This window comes from Apis laboriosa, unplaced genomic scaffold (genome assembly GCF_014066325.1).
Source record: "Apis laboriosa isolate Shangri-la unplaced genomic scaffold, ASM1406632v1 scaffold104_cov149, whole genome shotgun sequence".
NCBI classification, from domain to species: Eukaryota; Metazoa; Arthropoda; class Insecta; order Hymenoptera; family Apidae; genus Apis; species Apis laboriosa.
In genome coordinates, this window is record NW_025220694.1 from 1,884,287 (window position 1) to 1,905,010 (window position 20,724).

The 20,724-nt window shown below is 25.8% G+C and overlaps 2 protein-coding genes and 1 long non-coding RNA gene across 4 annotated transcripts; 1 reads left to right on the forward strand and 2 right to left on the reverse strand.

The window, feature by feature from the left end:
• Nucleotides 1–2,736: 2,736 nt before the first annotated feature.
• LOC122710981 (sodium-coupled monocarboxylate transporter 1-like) lies at nucleotides 2,737–12,723 on the reverse strand. 2 transcript variants are annotated; one of them, XM_043929723.1, is made up of 15 exons: nucleotides 12,280–12,723; nucleotides 8,264–8,466; nucleotides 7,977–8,136; nucleotides 7,814–7,879; nucleotides 7,492–7,543; nucleotides 7,352–7,419; nucleotides 4,859–5,010; nucleotides 4,631–4,771; nucleotides 4,293–4,517; nucleotides 4,031–4,214; nucleotides 3,859–3,945; nucleotides 3,557–3,726; nucleotides 3,260–3,418; nucleotides 3,066–3,177; nucleotides 2,737–2,995 (listed from the first exon to the last, which is right to left on the reverse strand). In XM_043929723.1, exons 2-15 carry the CDS (start codon nucleotides 8,449–8,451, stop codon nucleotides 2,960–2,962), a joined length of 1,800 nt encoding a protein of 599 aa, XP_043785658.1. In that variant the 5' UTR covers nucleotides 8,452–8,466; nucleotides 12,280–12,723; the 3' UTR covers nucleotides 2,737–2,959. The 2 variants fall into 2 exon arrangements, with proteins under 2 accessions (XP_043785658.1, XP_043786512.1); XM_043930577.1 differs by having other exon boundaries at nucleotides 8,264–8,484.
• Nucleotides 10,903–17,662, forward strand: LOC122712072. Its single transcript, XR_006346297.1, has 3 exons — nucleotides 10,903–11,160; nucleotides 17,212–17,334; nucleotides 17,514–17,662. It is a non-coding gene; the product is annotated as an uncharacterized LOC122712072 (long non-coding RNA).
• LOC122710291 (endoplasmic reticulum transmembrane helix translocase) lies at nucleotides 14,188–20,154 on the reverse strand. The gene is made up of 19 exons (XM_043928449.1): nucleotides 20,030–20,154; nucleotides 19,667–19,946; nucleotides 19,230–19,495; nucleotides 18,933–19,161; nucleotides 18,705–18,858; nucleotides 18,411–18,563; nucleotides 18,140–18,322; nucleotides 17,914–18,051; nucleotides 17,707–17,827; nucleotides 17,478–17,632; nucleotides 17,192–17,367; nucleotides 16,874–17,113; nucleotides 16,566–16,781; nucleotides 16,308–16,497; nucleotides 15,954–16,202; nucleotides 15,534–15,870; nucleotides 15,249–15,420; nucleotides 15,023–15,166; nucleotides 14,188–14,930 (listed from the first exon to the last, which is right to left on the reverse strand). The coding sequence occupies exons 2-19, from the start codon at nucleotides 19,931–19,933 to the stop codon at nucleotides 14,823–14,825; spliced, it is 3,498 nt and encodes a 1,165-aa protein (XP_043784384.1). The 5' UTR covers nucleotides 19,934–19,946; nucleotides 20,030–20,154; the 3' UTR covers nucleotides 14,188–14,822.
• Nucleotides 20,155–20,724: the final 570 nt, after the last annotated feature.

The window sequence follows — 20,724 nt, forward strand, 5'->3', positions numbered from 1 at the left end:
AAAAAAAAAGTAAAGAATTATTAATATTGAGTTGAAAAAATATATATATTTTTCTTATCATTGTTTTTTCTATATATAATTTAACATCGTAATGATAATTTTATAATTTTATAAATTAAAATTACTTATCAAAATTGCTTATATTTATAAGTTTAAAATTATTGCTTAAAATTTTATAATGATTTTTTGTAACTGAAATTAGACTTCTAAAATGACATTATCTTAATATTATATAAACTCTAATCGTTTCTTTTAAAAAAACATTTCTAATCATACTTCATCATTATCACCTCTCATTCGTTTGATTTTCACGATTATACTGATACCGCTTCATTTCTCTCTCCGTCATCCCCATTCTCTCTATCCTTTCACCACTACCGATCATCTTTCCTTTTCCAACGCCCCTTATCTTTATTGTCGATCTCCGTTCAACCTGTTTCACTCGTCGGCACAATCACGTGTTACATAGGTACATACATTCTACTAGGCTATTCGTCCCGATTCGAATTCTCGACCCTATATAACCGTGGCACGTTCTACGTGGGAATTTCAAATCTATCAGCAACCCAGACGAATGCAAATCGCGCATGAAGCGCGCTTAATAAAGCCCGCACGCGGCCCGCAACTCGCAATTTTCTTTTCGACGCTACGTGTCGCGCGCGCTCCTCTTAATGAAACCTTCGCATGCACTGTGCGAGATTCACAGCTACGTTTCCATTCAACACGCATCTCCACTTCGATACTATTAGAAAAAGAACACGTTCAGGATCGTTAAGATTCGACAGAAAGAATTAGGCGATTTTATATTATTCTGTTGGAAAAGAATCGTATTTATAGGAAGAAAAGAACAAAATCCATTTGTAACAACTTTAAGGAGAGTAAAAAAAATTGCTTACAGAATTATTGCTTTAAGAAAAACATTAATTGAAAAAAGTATTATATTTTTACACAATAATCACTTAATCAATTGATAAATCTTCATTTTAATTTTTGAATTAGAATTTTTCAAATTTGATTCTGATTTGTACCGAAATATTAAAAAATAGTAATTTTTTTAACAATAAACAATAAAAAATATAATCTATTGATTTAATGCTGAATATTATTAATCAAAAATATCATTTTAAATGCAAAAGAAGAGCATATTTGCATATTTGTATTTTTATTGTAAAATAGAATCTAAAGTCTATAATAAATTGTTTATTTTTTATCGACATTTACATTTAATATCACATGATGTAAAATTTTTTTAGTATTTTTAATTGTATTATTTAATTATATATTACATCTTTAATAATTTATCAGACTATCTTTTATTCTGAAAAAAAAAGAAATCTGAACTAAAAATAGAAAAATCTAGCAAAAATCTATAACAATTTACGAAAATTATAGAGCAAAAAGAATGCAACAATAAAAATATTATACAAATTTGAAGTAACAAAATTAAAAAAAATTCCGATTTCCTATCACAAATAAAAAATTATATTTTTAATTTCTTATTCATTCATGTTTTTAATAATTTATAGAATAATGCGAACTAACATTCATACTTGAAGTTTTATTTTATTTTTGTTAAGAAATCCCATTTCGTTTCATTACATCAGACATTATTCTCACTAACTGTAAAAATATATATCGATGAAAATATATATCCTTTTTCCAATGAATCTGTTTTGAATTATTTCATCCAAATAAACGTCTCCTCAAAATATCAAAAAATGTAGTGATATGTGTGAATATCAATCTCGATGATCAGTATCAATAATCGAACTGGATAATGCTTTTTGACTAGACATATTTCTAGGCGAAAATTGAATTTGAAGGAAACAGAGTCAAGAGATAAGCGCGGAGAAGCGTAGCAGCTATTTGCGTGGCCTTAATAAGGACGTTTGATGGCGTTGGCTTTCCCTTAACAAGCCGGCTAATATCCTGGGGCCTTGGCTCCCCTTGGTCTGTCTTCTCTGTCCCTATCTCTGTTCCTTCTTCTCACTTCCTCTATCGACTTCGCTAACCTACCGCACGGTGAACACCGTCGGGAATCACTAAAGCTTGAAAACCGAACAAACTCAGTTAGAGAACTCGGTGTGAGGAGCAACTGGACCTAGCGGCAAAACCGAGCCTTCTCCGCATCTGCGATTCTCTTACGCAGCTTGCCACGTTTATAAACTGATTTTATTCAGTCTTGGATGGTCGTTTAATAGTTCTAATTGTAATTAAAAAGATCATATTAAAAACCATCTTTATCAAATCTTTTTCTTTTAAGAAAATAGAGACATATTTTAAAATTTTTAATTTTCCTTCTGTAAATTTAAATTTTTTTTAACAAAATATTTGTGCATAATAATACATAAATGCTGTAAATATTATTTATAATTATAATGCAAAAGAACTTCATTCAATCTTCATTCAATCAGAAACTTGTTATGAATCTTATCATTAAAAATTATTTTTATTATATTTAATTTTTTTATAATAATATTCTATTAAATGTTTTCAAATGAATAAATTTAATAGAATATCACTAATGAATAATTTTAATGAATAAGAAATGAATAATTTTAATGAATAAGAATTTGGGCTGTAATGATAAAAAATTTGATAGTAATATAAAATGCATAAAATATAATATAAAAATTTATTTTATGTATATTTTTTAAAAATTCTATATAAAATAATATACGTATTTCTAATAATTGCATATTAATATATATACACATGTACAATAATAAACTTCGCTTTACTTGAATTAGCAGATCTACAACTTATGTAGATACCATAAGAAATATTATCTATAATATCTTAAATTTAAGTACTGGAACATGATCAAAGAAAAAGTAAAATTTCACAAATATTTGAAAATTTTAGTTTCAATATAAAATTTGAACTATTCAAAATAACATTTGCAGAGATATAACAAAACTTTAATTTCATTCTTTGCAAATATTAAATAAATTATGGATTATGTTATAACGCTATTAGGAAAATGTTGATTTCTCTATAACAGAAAAGAAAAAATTATTAATTCAAAAAAATATTTTTAATACTTTTAATATATAATTAATTACCCTTTTCTTTTTCAAATCGTATAATAAAAGACTTGCTGTTGTTGCCAATTCATTATTTCTGCTATTATTTTCAGTATTAGTAACATATTCATTTTTAGGTTTTGGAAGCCATCTAAAACATACGATATTTTAGAATAGGTTGCATATAGTTAAATAGTTAAATATTAAGTAAAGATATATTATTTTTAACTTACGAATGAATCATTGGTGAAAGCAATTTTTTATCGATAGAAGAAACATCCGTAGGACCAGTCCACCAACTAATGAAATTACCTACGATGATGACAATTAATGTGCCTAAACCAGTGAACCAATGATATGACAATCGATAAAGAGGAAATACATCATCTTCACTGAAAAAAAGACATTTTTATTTAGTACTTGTTTCAAATAAAGTAACAAACAGACCAATTTATCTCTGATTAATTTCAACAATAATTATTTAGAATTTAAAGATTCAATAATTATAATCAAGACTAAGATTAACTTACTTTGGACGATCAAATTGCTTCAAGAAACTTTCAGAAATATTGCCTTGGCAATGAGAAAAGAGCACCGGAAGTTTTTTAGGAACCAGGAGACCGGCACCGATGGACCAATTTGCACCTAAACTCGCCCAGCCGGCGATTACGAATCCTACGATAGCACCCATGAATGCACCCTAATTGATAGAAAAAAATGATTAAAATTTTTATAATTATTTATTGAAATACTATAACAAAATACTATAAAATTACGAAAATGTGTAAAAAAAAATACATAAGAAAAAAATAATATTCCATAAATAATTTACCTTAGAATTTACCCATGGAAAGAACATACCTAATGTAAACACTCCAAAAGAAGTGCCTGCAGCTATTGCTGCTAAGCTTCCAGTTATCTGAAATTATATTGAAATAATATAAAAATAAAACTTTATCAAGAAATTCTTATTTTATAAAAATATTAATTGAAAAGATACTTACAACTAAAACACCTCCTAATTTTTCTACTAAAAATAACAATCCTATAGCTATACAACCAAGCAAAACAACCAAACATTTTACAAAAATAAAGGAGCATTGGTCGCTTGGTTTCATACCGAAGCATCCTTTCACGAAGTCTTCTAAAACAACCACTGACGTCGAATTAAAACCTACAGAAAGAGTACTGGAGCAAAGTGAAGCACGATTTAATAAAGAATTATAATTATATTATAAAAAATTAAAATAAATTTATAACATTTACCTGAGAGCTGCTCCAAAAATTGCAGCAATAAAAAGACCTGGCACTCCATGTAAATGTTTTGCAATTTCCATTACGTAAGCGGGCAATAATTGGTCATCGGCAGTAATCAGACCGGAAGCTCTAGGATCGCATTTAGGTGGAGACCACCAGGCTACAAGAACTAGGCCACACCAACAGCATAATGATATGAACAACATAATACTGATAGTAAATATCGCTAATGATCTAAAATGAAATATAAAATAACATACAGAATCATTACAAATATAACTATCATTATAAATATCATTATAAATATAATTTTTTTTACATCAAAAATTAATTTTATACTCACTTACAGTTTGGACGTTTTCAAATCTTTCAATGATCTGTATCGTTGAACCATAGTTTGATTCACGGATATATAAGCGGTACTATAGAGCCATGAACCAATTAACACGGTCCATACTGTATGTCTTGTATAAGGAGATGGATCAAAACTAAAGAAAACAAGAGGAAAATAAAATAATCGATTCATAAACTTATCCCATTTTCTAAATACATATATAAAATTAAATACTTCTTACTTCAAAAATTCAATTCTATTGGCATCCAAAGATCTCTTCCATATCTCAGCAGCGCCAATTTGATAAGTACCCAATATACTAACAGTGAGAACACCAGCGACCATGATTCCAACCTGAAGCGCGTCTGTCCAAACTACTGCTTTGATACCACCCTAGTAATCACATTCTCCAATTAAACCCACCTTTCATCTACATAACCATCATGATAGCCACGAACAATCGCGACTAATTATCCTTTCATCGAATTCCGTCTCATCTAATATTACATTTAAAACAACGAAAAAATAACAGTATACAGTAGTATATTATCCATTTAAACATCCACAATTGAAAAAAGAAAAAGAAATGAATGTAAGTTACCGATACTCGATAAACATAGACTCAAACCACGTTTAGTTCTAAAATAAAGATTCTAAAAATCGAGATGGAGATAGCGACGAAGGAAATTTAAGTGGCCTCTTTTACTCATTATACAAAGTTTCTCTATAACAAGGGCCATCAAAACATGGAGGAAGAATTATCGAACGAGCGACTGACAAAAAAGTTTCATGCACACAGTTTTAGTATACGCGATCGTTAAGCGAAGGATAAGCTTGCAGACGGAGCAAAAGCGGTAATAAACAATTTTCCAAAGAGTCACTGGGCCGCGATAAATTTTCATTAATTCGCGGGCCACAACAAATTGCTTGAATAATTACAAGCGCGCGCGAGCATGCGATTAATCACTTCGGCGTTGGCTTTGTGATCTGCTAGCACGGGGAACGAGCACTCGACGTGCTCCGCGCCATTGTTTCCGCCGGGCCATTGTCGAGCTTTCAGTTTCCGTCCATAAACATTTCCAGTAGCCGGGTCCGCGTGAGAGATTCTTCGCGGCATTGTCCACCGAAAATTGTTTCCTACCAGCTACCGGCGCCCTCCCGTCCGAGGAACTCCAGTTATCCCCAGGAGAATTCGCTGAACCGGCGTTCTTGGAAAATTAGCTCGCATATATACCTAGACTCGAGACTTCGAATTCTGCCTCTACGGTTGTTTTACGCGCATCTCGTCACCGTATGCGATACATCTTGTTAACATCTCGCGAGATGAATCCGCTTCGTCATGATCGTTTAACGCAATCACGTTCTCCTAATAAAATCCGTCCAAGGATCTCAGACTTTGATATTGACGGAACATTATTGCCATCTTGGATTCCAGTAAGATGAATTTAGAATAATAGGTTTCAAGGTGATTTTCTTGTAATACGATTTATATTGTCGAACGTAATATAATATATACAGTAATTCACAAAATTGGTCGTTATAAAGAAATTTCGAAAGAAAGATAATTTTAATTTTAATGAATTTAATATTTGCAAAATATTAAAGCGTAATGAATTGTATATTAAATATTTTTGTGAAATCAATTTCCAAAATTTTCACATGTTCATTCATTTTCAAGTTTTTTAAATGTAATTTTGCTTAAGAATTTTTATTATAATAGAATATTAGATGGAATATTAAAATTTAAATAATTTTTAATATAAAAAATTTTATTCTATTTCGTACCATTAAAATTATATTTGAAAACTGAAGAAAGTGAAATTCTAAATAATAATGAATGATATTTCATTCAAAAAAAAAAAAAATAAAGAATTGAGTTTTTATTTTCTCAAAGATATTTTTTATAAATAAAAAAAATATTTTATATATAAATTCATTGTACACATATATACAAATTTTCATTAAAATCAGAATTATCGAATTAAAAAAACATAGTACACAATAATATATGTTTCATTTCATGAATCATTATATTTATATATACATGTATTTGATGAAAATTTTTAAACGTCAAAAATAAAAAGAATAAAAATATTTAAAATCCAAGATTATGTCAAGTTTATTTGAAAGTCGTTCAGTCTAAAATGTTATTTTTAGCTTAAAATTTCAAGACATGACAATCATTTTTATTTTTATAAGTAGTTTATATTTTCAATATATATATATATATATAACTATATATATATATACTATNAGATGTGTAAATATGAATATTTAATTCTTTTCCAAAAATTTATAAACAAGAATCATTTATAAAACTTCACGAAATTTCATGAAACTATAATTAAAAAAAGAGAAAGATAGTCAGAAAAATATTCACAGAGAAGTTATATGTACAACTTTTATAGCTCATAGAATTTATGTCTTTGTCTGGCGCTACCTGAATATTTTTTAACTTTAAATATGTGATCTTCCAGAATTTTTCTACAAAAAAATATACATTCTACGCGTTCAATATTTATATGAATCCCAGAGATGTACATATAAAATGAAATTTATTAATATAACGTAGAATATTGTTTTTTTTTTTAAATCAAGATAAATAAAAATCATAACTTCAATATAAAATTATCTAAAACGAACTATTTAAAAAGCAATTATGTGAAGAATCATTTCGTTTTATCGCATGATTGATTGACGTATATTGAGATAAATTTTCAAAGCATGAACTTACCAAAACAGTGTAGAACATGCATATGAGACATACAATGATCCCGATCAAATGTACATCGATACCGCTCACTGTAATTAATCAGGAAGATTTTAGTAGTATTCGGTTAATATTCTATTATAAATAATATCGGCACATAATACCTTGATTTAGCGCTAATGCTGGAACGTAGACCACGATCGATTGGTAAAGGACCTAAAATTGGTTTATTACGATATTATTAATGCAACATCGCTATCGACCATTGGCCATTCTCAAAGAGAAGCAAATTAAAGTTTCGTGTTTCCGCAATGTAATATGACGTAATTTTGTTGCAAATAAATTTCAATCATCAAATTAAAATCAATGGTGAAATCATTTCTTCCAAATTTTCTTATTTCTCTTCGTAATTTGAAATTTTTAATTTTTTAATTTAAAATTTTAAATTTATCGACACTGCCTTACAGCATAGATATATGCACTTACCACGTCAATTATAAAGATCAACGATATGAGAATCCTTACGCCGCGATTGAATCTTATTTCCAAGTACTGCAAAAAAAAAAAAAAACAATGAAAATAAAAATTACACGTCATTATTATTAAAATTAAAATTACACGTCATATTTATTAAACGTTATAAATATACCTCGTAAACGGAATTTAATCCCAATGCAACGAAAACTGGGGCGTAAATAAGAGCCACGACGAGACCAGAAAAAAATATGGAAATAATAGTGATCCAGTATTGAGTGCCAAAATTATATATCTCCGCAGGTGTTCCAAGAATCGTCACACCAGATATGAAACTAAAGAGAAAAAGAATTATTCTTTATACATCTCTTATAGTATTTTACATTTTATTTCATAGGGCAAACATCAATGATACTTGTGACGGCTTAATACAGTGGCAATTAGATTCGAAGGATGGAATACCTGGCAACGAGAGAAGCGGAGACGGGTAAAAGGGTCATGCTCTTTCCTCCTAAGAGATAATCTTCCGTGCTCGACTTCTGTGCTCCCTTGTAATGCCATAATCCTGCGGCAGCAGATACGGCGAGCATCAACGCGAACACCAGCCAATCTGCCCAATGAAAGTATCCTCTTTCCTCTGTTTCTAGCATTCTGGCTCTGGGAAACTGGAGCCAAGCGAAAACCTGATTTATAAAGCTAGATTTGCTTAATAATGCCGATAATAGGCGTAATGGAAGTCAAATAACACGTACAAAAACTTAATGCCTCTTGGAATGATATGAATAATGGATTTTTAAAGATTTATTTTCTTCCGTGGCTACGCGAAATATAATAATAATAAAGCATGCATTAATAAATAGATCTACAAACTTTTGTAAAGATTTGGAAGAAATATAAAAAGATGAAGAAGCGAAGATTATTGTCTTCTTTTTATCGGATTTTAGGTATAAAGCAATTAAATAGCAAATTAAAAAAATAAAACTGCTATTTAAAATAAGTTTGAATGTAATTTATGATTAATTCACCATATATTTTTGTAAAGTTTGTATTAAGTAAATTATAAATTACAAATGAATGTATTATGCTAATGGTCTTTATAGCTAAAACATGTATAGTGTTAATGGAATATAAGACATATACAGTTAGTTCATGATGTATTTACGGAATTCTTGTCTTAATGCACACATCTATCGTACATGTATGTTCCTAATTGGTAATTGACACGTGACCTTAATGCGACTTGCAGCTGTTAGTGTTTCAATGGAGCTTGTTAACTCGTTAAGTTCCATCCAGACCGAGAGACAATTGTTTGCAGACATATATCCGTAAACAATCCGCGTACATTGTCCGTGGATAAGGAAAGACAAAATATAAATTCATGCGTATATTTTGTCTTTCATTGGAATGAAAAAGAAGAGAGGATATCTGCAGACAAATAATGAAGAAACGTGCAAATAAATATTTTAAACAACGTTAAACAAATATTTTATGCTAAAACACTAAATATATATCTTAACATTTTAGTATTAATTATATAAGAACAAGAATTGCTGCACGAAAGTTAACATCTTTTCTTTTTATTTTTCAACTTTTTGTAATATTTGTAATCTCGAAATCATTTTTAGACATCCTCACAAAATTTCTAAATTCTGCTATTTATATTTAATTTTCTAAAAAAATTTTCTAAATAAGTTTTTACTAATATCTATTACTCGATAATTGTTTAATACTTTTTCTTTTTTCTTCTAAATTAAAAAACAAATTCCATAAATCATGTGACAACAATCTTACAAACACATAGTTAAGATATCGTTAAATATACAGTATTATATACAGTAAACGCACTATATACTTTTTATCCAAGAACGTCAGAGATTGTATGTAGGCTATTTATAGAGATATCCTTCAATCTATATAAGATTGGAATCACACGAATGATTTGAAATAGGTAGATGTGTTAAAATATATATCAACTCAAGAAATAGATTTAGGTTAATAGCTCATGCAACAAAATGATAATGTTTCAATCTTGTTTGAATTACTGACTTAAATCTATCGCTTAAATTGATGTCTGCATCATAATATATTTTATCTATAAATTACTTAATGTATAATATAATATCAATAACATCGATAATTTCTACGATGTATGTTGAACATTCAATATTGATATGTTATTCTGTCCATTTTTTTATAAAACTGAATAAAATCAATGTTCGTGATGATCCTGACCTTGTATTTGATATATGATATCGAAATAAACTATTCGCATTTCAATTTTTTCATTTGATGAATAAATAAATTAAAATTAATGTATATGTCAATGTATTTATGTATATTATGTATTGAAAAATTTTTATTCATCTATTTTTTTTATTTATTTATTTTTTTCAAAAATCAAAATGCAAAAAATTTTCCATAATAATCATATTAATAAATTTTTTATTTAATTATCATAATCATACATAATCATATATATATAATTATACATAATCATATTTATTAAAAGAAATTTTTAATTATCATTAAGTTGTATAATAAATTCGTTCTCATTGACTCATTGATTAAAGAGATTTTGTTTCCTATTTAATGAGATTATAAAGGAATGCTTTGTTATTTCTGTTATTTTTCTTAACTAAAAAATACCGTGTTTAACTGAATTAAAAGCATTATTCATATCTAGAAAAAGGAACTGTTTTTTATTATGGCAATGCACAATTGCGTTATATAAGTTTTAACAATGCATTAAATTATTACAAATTATTTGAAATTTTATTCTAGCCGTTATATTTATTATATAGACTTTGCTCTATATGATTTTTATTTGTTTCATACATTGCAAAATTTTATCAATAGAGATTAAGAACACCAATAAAATAAACATATCTGAAATATTTGAAGTTTTTAATATAAATAGTTTATAGTAAAAAAATATTTAATTTAATCAAAATATCAGAGAAATAATAAATAGAAAAATCATGACATAGACAAATCAAAAACAAAATTACATATATAAAATTAGTTAAATAAATTTTGAATTAATTGTCAGTATTTATTATAGTATATATTTCTTACAAAAAAATGCAATCGGATTTATCAATCTAATTTAATAATACTAGATATTTAAACTTAGCGCCATTTGCATTAGTATCATTCATTCTATTGTAGATGTCAGAAGCATACAGAAATCAATTTTGATTCAAGGTAGTGAACTATGTTTCACATTACAAGATATAAATAGACATGATTAGAAGACTTGTAGAATAAAGTGAGACGTAGAACTTAATGAAAAATTATTTCAAAAATGTGAAAAATAATCATATATATAACAATTCATGTGAATATAATACATTAATATCGTAAGTTTTTATTTCTTTTTTTTGAAAACGGAAATTTATTTATTTCTCAATCTTTTTCTATAATTCTCGATCATATACAATTATGCATATTGAAAAAAATTCTTATATGTTATGCATTTAAAATTTATAACAAAAATTTGCCAATTTTTAGTAAAAATCTGTGTGAAAAATTAGTGAAAAAAATATTTAATATCATGCTACATACATACATACATATGATTTCTTGATAAGTATATATGTACATATGTAATAACGTTCGATAATTGTCTTCTATTAGGTTTTATACATGCAACATAATATAAATATATATACGTGCAATAGAATTAATATTGTTACCGACTGAAAATAATCAGCAAACGATGTAATAGAGATCGATTATGGATAAGTATTTACTATCTACTCAATTTTATAAATAGTTTTCCTTATATTTAGCAACCATAGGCTCATTCGTATTCGTATATATTATTTAAATTTTTATCTTCTGCATACAATAATGAAAATATTATAAGCACAATTTATTTATATTTAATTATATTTTTATTTCAATTTAATCGATGATCGGTAAAAATATAAAAAATAATGAATAATTTCCTTTAAACGTTAAATTCCGATTAGTAATTTTCTTTTTTCACGTTCTGATTTTTTTTATTTGTTATTCAAGTAATACTTTCCAAGAATTTACTTCTACAAAGCAAGTTTTATTTAGAAAGTAATTGGTCTCATTTTTCTTGTTTCTGTCCTCATTTTATAAAATATGCACAAAATAATATTTAACTTGCAACAAACGAATTTAAATTTGGAACGAATTATAAAAATAAATATTAAAATGAATCAATAAATATAATTCAATATAAAAAATTTTAAATGAGCATAAACCATTAATTTAAATATGTATACATAATATAAATAATTTTAATTAAATAAATTGTCATGTTATATAAACAATTTTAATTATTTATATAATATAGAAAATATTCGTACAAAATAATTAATGTAGAATTATTTATTTCTTTCATGAATATTCTAAATTAATATTTAAATGATCACATAACAATTTAATAAAAACAGAAAAAATAATTGAATTGTTCAATATTTACTTCTATATACTGATTCACATACCAAAATAAAATTTCAAAGCTATCGATCAAACAATCAAACGCAAAGAATGACGCAGGATGTCAAGCACAACCGCGAAAATCACAATGAAAAAGTGCGGTTACGTGACTCGAAATATTCATAAACATATTTTTGTTAACAGATATAATGCAAAAGATTTACACAATTTAAATATTAAAAAAAAAAAAAACACGCAGCAAAATAACACAGTCAATAAATATAGTTAAACAAAAGATATAGCGTAACGATCAACCATGTTCCGTGATCAACAGTCAACTGTCGTAAAGTTCGATGTTCGATGTGCAACAACCGGTTTCTTCGATTGAAATCTAAAATTCATTTAACTTTTTATTCTAGCAGTAAACAATTTAAATCACAAATTTAATTGATTTTTTTATCAATTGTTTAATATTAAATTAAATTAATTGCGTGATATTAAATTATAAAGAACTTAGATAGGAAAAAAAGATTAAGAAAATAAAATCATACTGTCAAAGACAATATTGTGAAATGTTATATTATTATTGAATCAAAATAATTATATAAATATTCTTCCTGTATGTAATTTCAACATTAATGAAATAATATAAGGTAAATGTACAATTTGTTAAGTTGCTTCTATAATTTCAAATCAAATAAAATTTGATGATTAGACAATTATATATAATTAATTCTAACCACATACTGACAATTATTTTCTATTACTAAATATATATATATATATATATATATATATCTTTTTAAATTACTTGTATTCTATTTCTTCTTTTTCATTTGGTATATGATTATGTATTTTTACTTATCACGATAAGGATATATAAGATATAAAAATTTTAATTAAAATAATTTGAGGAAATTAAAATTAAAAAAAAAACAATTAGTGTTTATAACAAAGTATTTTCATATCATATATCATAATCATAATAAATAATTATTGTATAATAATTAATAATAATAATAATATAATTATTCATATAATAATCATAATAATAATTATTCATTATAAATAATTACAAAGGTAATAATATATAATCAGCTTTTATTTAGGATTTTCAATCTAAAAATATGATGCTGTAAAAATTTGCATCATAGTACAGCAAATACAATACCATTTAATTTTGAATAATTTTTTTAACATAAGACTTATTTTTTTATATTAATTGTTGTAAAAATGGCAATATTGAACAAAGTATATGCATTCATTGATCACATCTAAAGTTCTGTGTGCACACATTATTTGTTAACCAAACAGAAACACAAACATTTTTAATAAACAAAGTCATATATTTCTAACCACTTATATTGTTTATACTGTTAAAAATAGGTTGGAAATAAAATTGGAATGTTGTAATTAAAATTATCTACTTTACATTAGTTCATCTAAATTTGATTCCAATATATATGAAAATAATATACTAAATAAAAAATATAAACTCAAAAATTTAAGTATAATTTAAGTTACATTTACTATTTGAATTAGTTTAAATATTTATATATTATATGCATATTTTATGATATTAGTGATAAGAATTATTTAAAAAAAACATGTTAATTATACAAAATATAAAAATTATAACTTAATAATTTCTATTAAAATAATTATTAGTATAATAAACAATTATAATCTATATGTGGGATTTTACCATAAATTTCAAACATCTAATAATTTTCTTTTTATCTATATACAGGATATTAATATATTCGTATGAAACTTTTTGAGAATAGATTCTAAAATTTAAAATAAAAAAAAAATTGATATATAAAAATATTGGTTGAGGCTTACTTATTAAATTATAAGCAATAATGTTTGACGAAACGAATTCTATTTTCATTACGCTTTATTATGCGAATTTCAATTGCTTATAACTTAATAAATAAAATCGATATTTTTATATATTAACTTTTCTTTTGTTTTTCTCTCTAGAATCAAGTCTTCAATAATATATTCATTAATATATTAACATCTTATATAATATTAAAAGTCAGTTTTTTTTATGTTTTAATACAATAGAGAAGTTTGTTTTATAAATTCTCATAAATCAGGTTCTCAAGGTACACTTATTGTTTCCAAATATGGTATATATAATAATAATGATATTATGCATTATTTACTTATCATTTGTACACACTCACATTGCATGCTCTTTTTACTATTTCACTTTTTATGGTAATACTTACACTCAGTAAAACATACATACCACATACTCATATACATATGTGTGTATTTATATATATATATATAATATATATCTCAATTTTTTTTAATCTTCTTATTTCACAAAGAATTATCATTAAATTTGTCAATGAGCAACAAAGATTTCATTAATATAAAACCATCAACAATATGAATTTTTAATAATGACTTCTCAATTATATATTGGTCAGTCTTTTAAAAGCATTATATTCCATATAGGAATCGTAATATAATTCATAAATATAATAATAAACAAAGATAATTTGTTCTTTGTGAAATAAGAAAACAAATTTGTATATTTAATTTTTCGCACTTTTCGAGTTAAAAGTGGAATATAGAAATTGTGTACTAATCACAGTTTTTGATGTCTCCCTTCTCCAAAAAGCCATAAGCAGATTCTATCAACTATATATGCAAGAATAAAGTCTGCTATTAATACTTGAATTAAAAGACTGCGGAACTACAAATATAAAATATAAATTAGTATATAAGATAATAATATAAATATGAACTCTAACTAAAAACTAAACTAAATTTTTTTTATTCACTTACATCACTTGGAAAATCTACAATTTCAAATTGTGTTGCTAATTCAGGTAAAAATCCACATGTTAATCCCAATATAACGGCAGCATTGCCTATAAGACTATATAATAAAAATTTATTTTGTAATAAACTTTCCATATATGGATGACCCTATATAATAGAATTGTTAAATTAGAATGAAATAAAGTTACAAAAAGTTGTAAATGATATTTCACTTAGCATAGTACTTTACCCGATAATTAATTGCAAAAGTAGAAATTTGAATTGTCATTGCAATAATATAAACTGTACTATTTAATAAATTTGGTTCAAATGGTTCGTCTTCATCATTAAAATTTGTATTCAAGGCCATACTTTCATTATATGGATTATTTGGAGCTAATATAGCTGCTAATTTATCACTCCTTGTTAAATAAAAAAAAAAAATTAATATTTATAATTTAATATTATTAATTCTTTAGATATTTAATATATATTTGTATAATTTTTAAATATATTTTTTTATTATTTTACTTACTTTGGAGATAATAAAGTAGCTTCCTTAACTAAATATACAAGAGAAAAAAAATGTACAGCAAATTGAAGAAGTACAGTCGCAATCGTATATAAATTAAAGATATTTGGAAGAGGTCTTTGTTTAGACAATGTTTTCAATGGTTTTGATCTTGATATGAATAAGAAACAAGTGGCTAGTAAAATACCCTGTAATGTAGCTTGTGCATCACTAAATTTTATTCCATCTAAATAAAGGACAGATTGGCTATATGCAAGTCCTAATGCATTAAGTGCTAAAATTTTGAACATCTGCAAGGTGGTAACTAAAGTGCATCGTCCTTGCTTAATAACATGGCATACTATAATGAAACAAATATTAATATAATATTATATAAATTTATATTGATACTGTTATTAGAATATTGTATACAATAAGACTTACTACATTGAATCGACGACATTTTGCTAGTGAAAGGTGCAGCAATTGATGCATCTCCTAATTTAACTATAACAGATTGTTCTTCAAGTTCTTTCAATATTTTTTGTATTCTTGCTCTAGTATTAGCAGAAACTCTTGGATTATTTCTTGGCCCATTTGTTATTGTTGAATTTGAAATGGTATGTTCATTTTTCATATTATCTTGCTTTTCAGCAGATACTTTTTCTGGTAAACTTGATAAAATTGCAACACCTAAATAAAATAAGTTAATAATATAATTTTATATATATATATATATATATATATAAAACTATATAAAACTATATATATATATATTTAATATATTTATATACTAACCCACTTGAGCATGTTTTAAAGCACCAACATCATTAGTACCATCTCCACACATTAAAGTTGTGTATCCTAAATTTTGCAATGAAACAATTATAAATTCTTTTTGTTTTGGTTCACATCTTGCAAAAATTACAATATGTGGTAATAATTTACGAAGTAACTCTCGTTCATTATCTTTTAAATATGTTAAACCCTAAAAATGATATATTAAAAAATACACATATTAATATATATTTAAAATATTTTTTTTATACAACTTACTTCTCCTGTTACACAAAGTGCATATTCTCGCCATATTTCATTATTCCGAGAAACATTTTTTATTTCCAAAGGTAAATTTATTTTTCTATCCACACTTTCCCATATCCATTCTCCATTATTTGAAGTCAATATAAGCGTAATTGATTTTTTTGTAAAATGTAATTCACGACTGACATGACATGCTGTTAAAGGATTATCACCAGTAATCATAACAACCTATAAAAATAACAACTCATAACAACACTAAAATTATAAAAAAATAAAATTTAAACATACATTTAAGTTTTATATATATATATATAATTTACCGAATGTGAAGCATTCACGATCTCTTTAATAACAGCTTTAGAATCAGGTTTAAGCGGACAACTTATAATTACAAATCCAGCAAAAATGAGATTTTTTTCTAATTCTTCTCGTGTAAGTTCTCTTAAATCTTGCGATGATAAAGGACCAGGAAGTTTTCGATATCCTAAAGCTAAAACTCTTGCTCCACGACGCGAAAGCGATAAATATGTTGAATCATAATTATCTGGTATAGATGATAACTGAAAAAAAAAAATAAATAAATAAAATATTTAAAATATATTATGACAATAAAATAAATAATTTATTATTTTACAGACCATATTCTTAATAATTTCAGGAGCACCTTTCACAGTGGTCATGTAATTGATTTCTGAAGATCCAGGTATTGTATATCCAGCTACAACTGACATACGTTTTAAAGCAGAAGAAAAGTGATGTCTTTGTACGATTTTTAAGACAGGTGATTGTCCTTTTCTAGGTATCATAGAATCAGCTAAAATAAATAAATTAATTATATTAATTAATTAAAATAAATTAAAATTGTTAGAATTTTGTTTGTAAAAAAAAATTTATATAATATAATAAAAATATATAATAAAATACTTTTTGTAAGATTCCATTTAATAGCTTTTAATGTAGCTTTCTCAAGAGGATCTCCAACAATTCCATCATCTAATTGTACAAGAGAATGGCATGTTGCAAGTACTTGAATACTTTCTATAGGCGCATCAGAAAGTTGCATAACATCTGGTTTTCCTCTAAAATAATAAATGATTTTTTAATATAAATTCTTATATTAAATCAAATTTAAAAGTTATTTGATTATTCTTACTCAATCCCTGCTATACCTTCGACGACCAAATTATCACTAGTTAAAGTACCAGTTTTATCAAAACAACATATTTCAATTTTTCCAGCAAATGGAATTCTAAAAGGTTCAGTGCAAAATACACCTATACAATAAAATTATTTATTATAATTTTTTATTAAAAAAAATATATATGTAATTGAATATTATTTCCACATATGTTCTAAATACCTAATTTTGATAAGGCCAATAATGAAGTATTAACAGCTAATGATAATTCAATAGGCAATTCTGGAGGTACAACTGATGTTAGAATAAGAGTACATTCCAAGAATAATTTATATCTATTTCTAGTAGGATCTTCACTTCCTGTGTATCAATAAATTATTAGTAATTTAAAAATATTTTTGGACATTCACTTAGATTAATATGTTTTATTTATTTAGATATTATATACCTTTAATCCACACATATGATGCTGCAGCAATTGCAAAAATTAGCAAGAATAAAATAAAACCAAATGTTTCCAAATTATTAGCAGTAACACGTTTAACTCCAAATAATATTGTTCTTAAAAGTTTTCCCTGTGATGTTGAAAATCCGGTACGTAAAACATAGGCTACACAGCCATTATCAGTAGCTGAAAGTTTCCACATAAAAAATATATAACATGTATTGTATGAAATTATTATATTTAAATTATATTTAAATTTAAAGTAAAAAAATACCTTTAAGACCAGATACACTTTTACTTGGTGGAGTATGTTGTACAACCTTTGTACCCCCAAAAAGTACATGAAGTTTATCATCACCTTCTATATCCAACTGTCTATTTCCATCAATTTCTTCTATGGGTTCCTTCATTTGAGGAACTGATTCACCTATCAATAATGATAAAATTAATAAATTAATCATTAATAATAAAATTAGTAATCATCAGTAATCAACTACAATCAGTAAACATATAAAAAATCAAAATTAAGTTACAAATTAATATCCTATCTAATTCATAATTAATTCACCTGTTAGCATACTCTCGTCAACAACACAAGGTCCTCTTAAAAGTAACATATCACATGGCACTAAATTGTCATTTTGAGATCGTGTAATAGATACAATATCACCAGGAATTAATTGATCAGTAAACATGGAATGCCATCGTTTGTTCCTGTAAACCTTTGATAAAAATGATATTATATATATTTTATATATAATATATATGCATTTATTTGCACAATATTCATTAATACCATCATTGTGTATGGTTTATTTCCCATTTTTCTAATTTCAGCCATATTTCGAAGTTGTTGTTGCACAAGTGTACATTCAAACATAATGAGCATAACTAATGTAAATATACTATAATACCAATATTTATCAAAACACCATAATGCTACGCAAAATAGTTGAAAAACAAAAAATGGTGCAATTGCTCTTTCTTTGAATAGTTCTCTAAATTCTGGTACAACCATATCTAACCTATATGAAAGTAATAAAAAATAAAATTGAATTATATAGTTTTTAATAATTTAAAGAAATATATTTACTTATTTTTCCCATATTTTTCCTCTGCTGCTGCAATATCTTTTTCATCTAAATATCCTCTCCATTCACAATAATGTTTAACAGAATGATTAATTGGAAATTGAAGACCTTGAAAAATTTTTTTATCCGAGTTCCAGTAATACTTGGTTTTTTGAAATATAAACCATGGTTCTTGTTGTTCAGAATGATGTAGTTTGACAAGTTCTGAACTTCCATTATTAGGAGTAGGAACTACTTTTGCAATTTTCGCGTTATATGGATTTTTTTCCTAAAATAATTTATATTTTTATAATTTAAAATTTCCCGTCAAGCAACCATGTGACTTATCGGAATAGAAGACCGGTTCGAATGGCTGCCACGTTAACGAAACATATTGAACAATACACGTGCGAATTATTAAATTAATATATTTTCTTATGATAAACAATCGTCAACTCACCGAGCTACAATTAAAAAAAGTGTGTATATGCACTGACCACTGGCAACACAAACATATGAAAATTTGTAATACGCCGATAGCTGCAATGCCCACTAAACCCGCATCATAATATTCATCAATTCCGTAGACAAAAATCCAACTATAAATCCACACAGTGTGTAATATCACAGAGGGCAGAACATATCCCGTGAATAATAATTTCCGAGGATTATGCAGAGTGACAGTTTGTACGAGTTCATCTACCCGCGATGAAGCAGTAGTCGCCATGGCTATGATCACGCTATGCCGTAACAGGAGCGTATAGTTTTTAGTATTGAGAGATTTGGGTTCTTCTCATGAAATTTAACGACACAACAAACTCACATAGCAAAACATATACATAACAATTAATTCTTTTGAAAGGTGTTCGAAATATGTTTAACTCTTTCGCATCTTTCTTCAATATTTTATATATATACTAATTTACGTTAACAAGACAAAAATGAAATTTATCCAGATTACTTGTCTGGCATCTTGTGGTCATATTTGGAACTATTTTTGATAAGATTAATTTTTTTAATTATGTATTTAGTTATTACTGATTTGTATTAATCTTGTCAAAATTTATTATTTTTTATTCAAATTTAATATTCATTATGCCTAGCATTTATAAATTTACATTGTAACTCTGAATTTTCAAATATGTAAATATATAAATATAAATAATAGATTTAGTTAAATTTGTTATTATTTTTAATAATTAAGCAATTAGAATTCTAGTGAAAAATATTTTTCATGAATATGTAAAGTTATAAAAATATTATCAATTAACATTAAATTCTCGATTATACACACAGATGGAGTTGTTACATATTTTGCATGATTTCAAATGACAGATGCGCATGACTTCAAAAAATTGTTTTCAATATTCAAAATATAAAAATCATATTGTTATAATATAACAATTATATTATTGTTTATTAAAAAAATTATTAGAAAACATTCATATTTATTCAAAGATAATAATAAATCAAATACTATAATCAAATATAACATAAAAGAGATTAATATTGTCATCA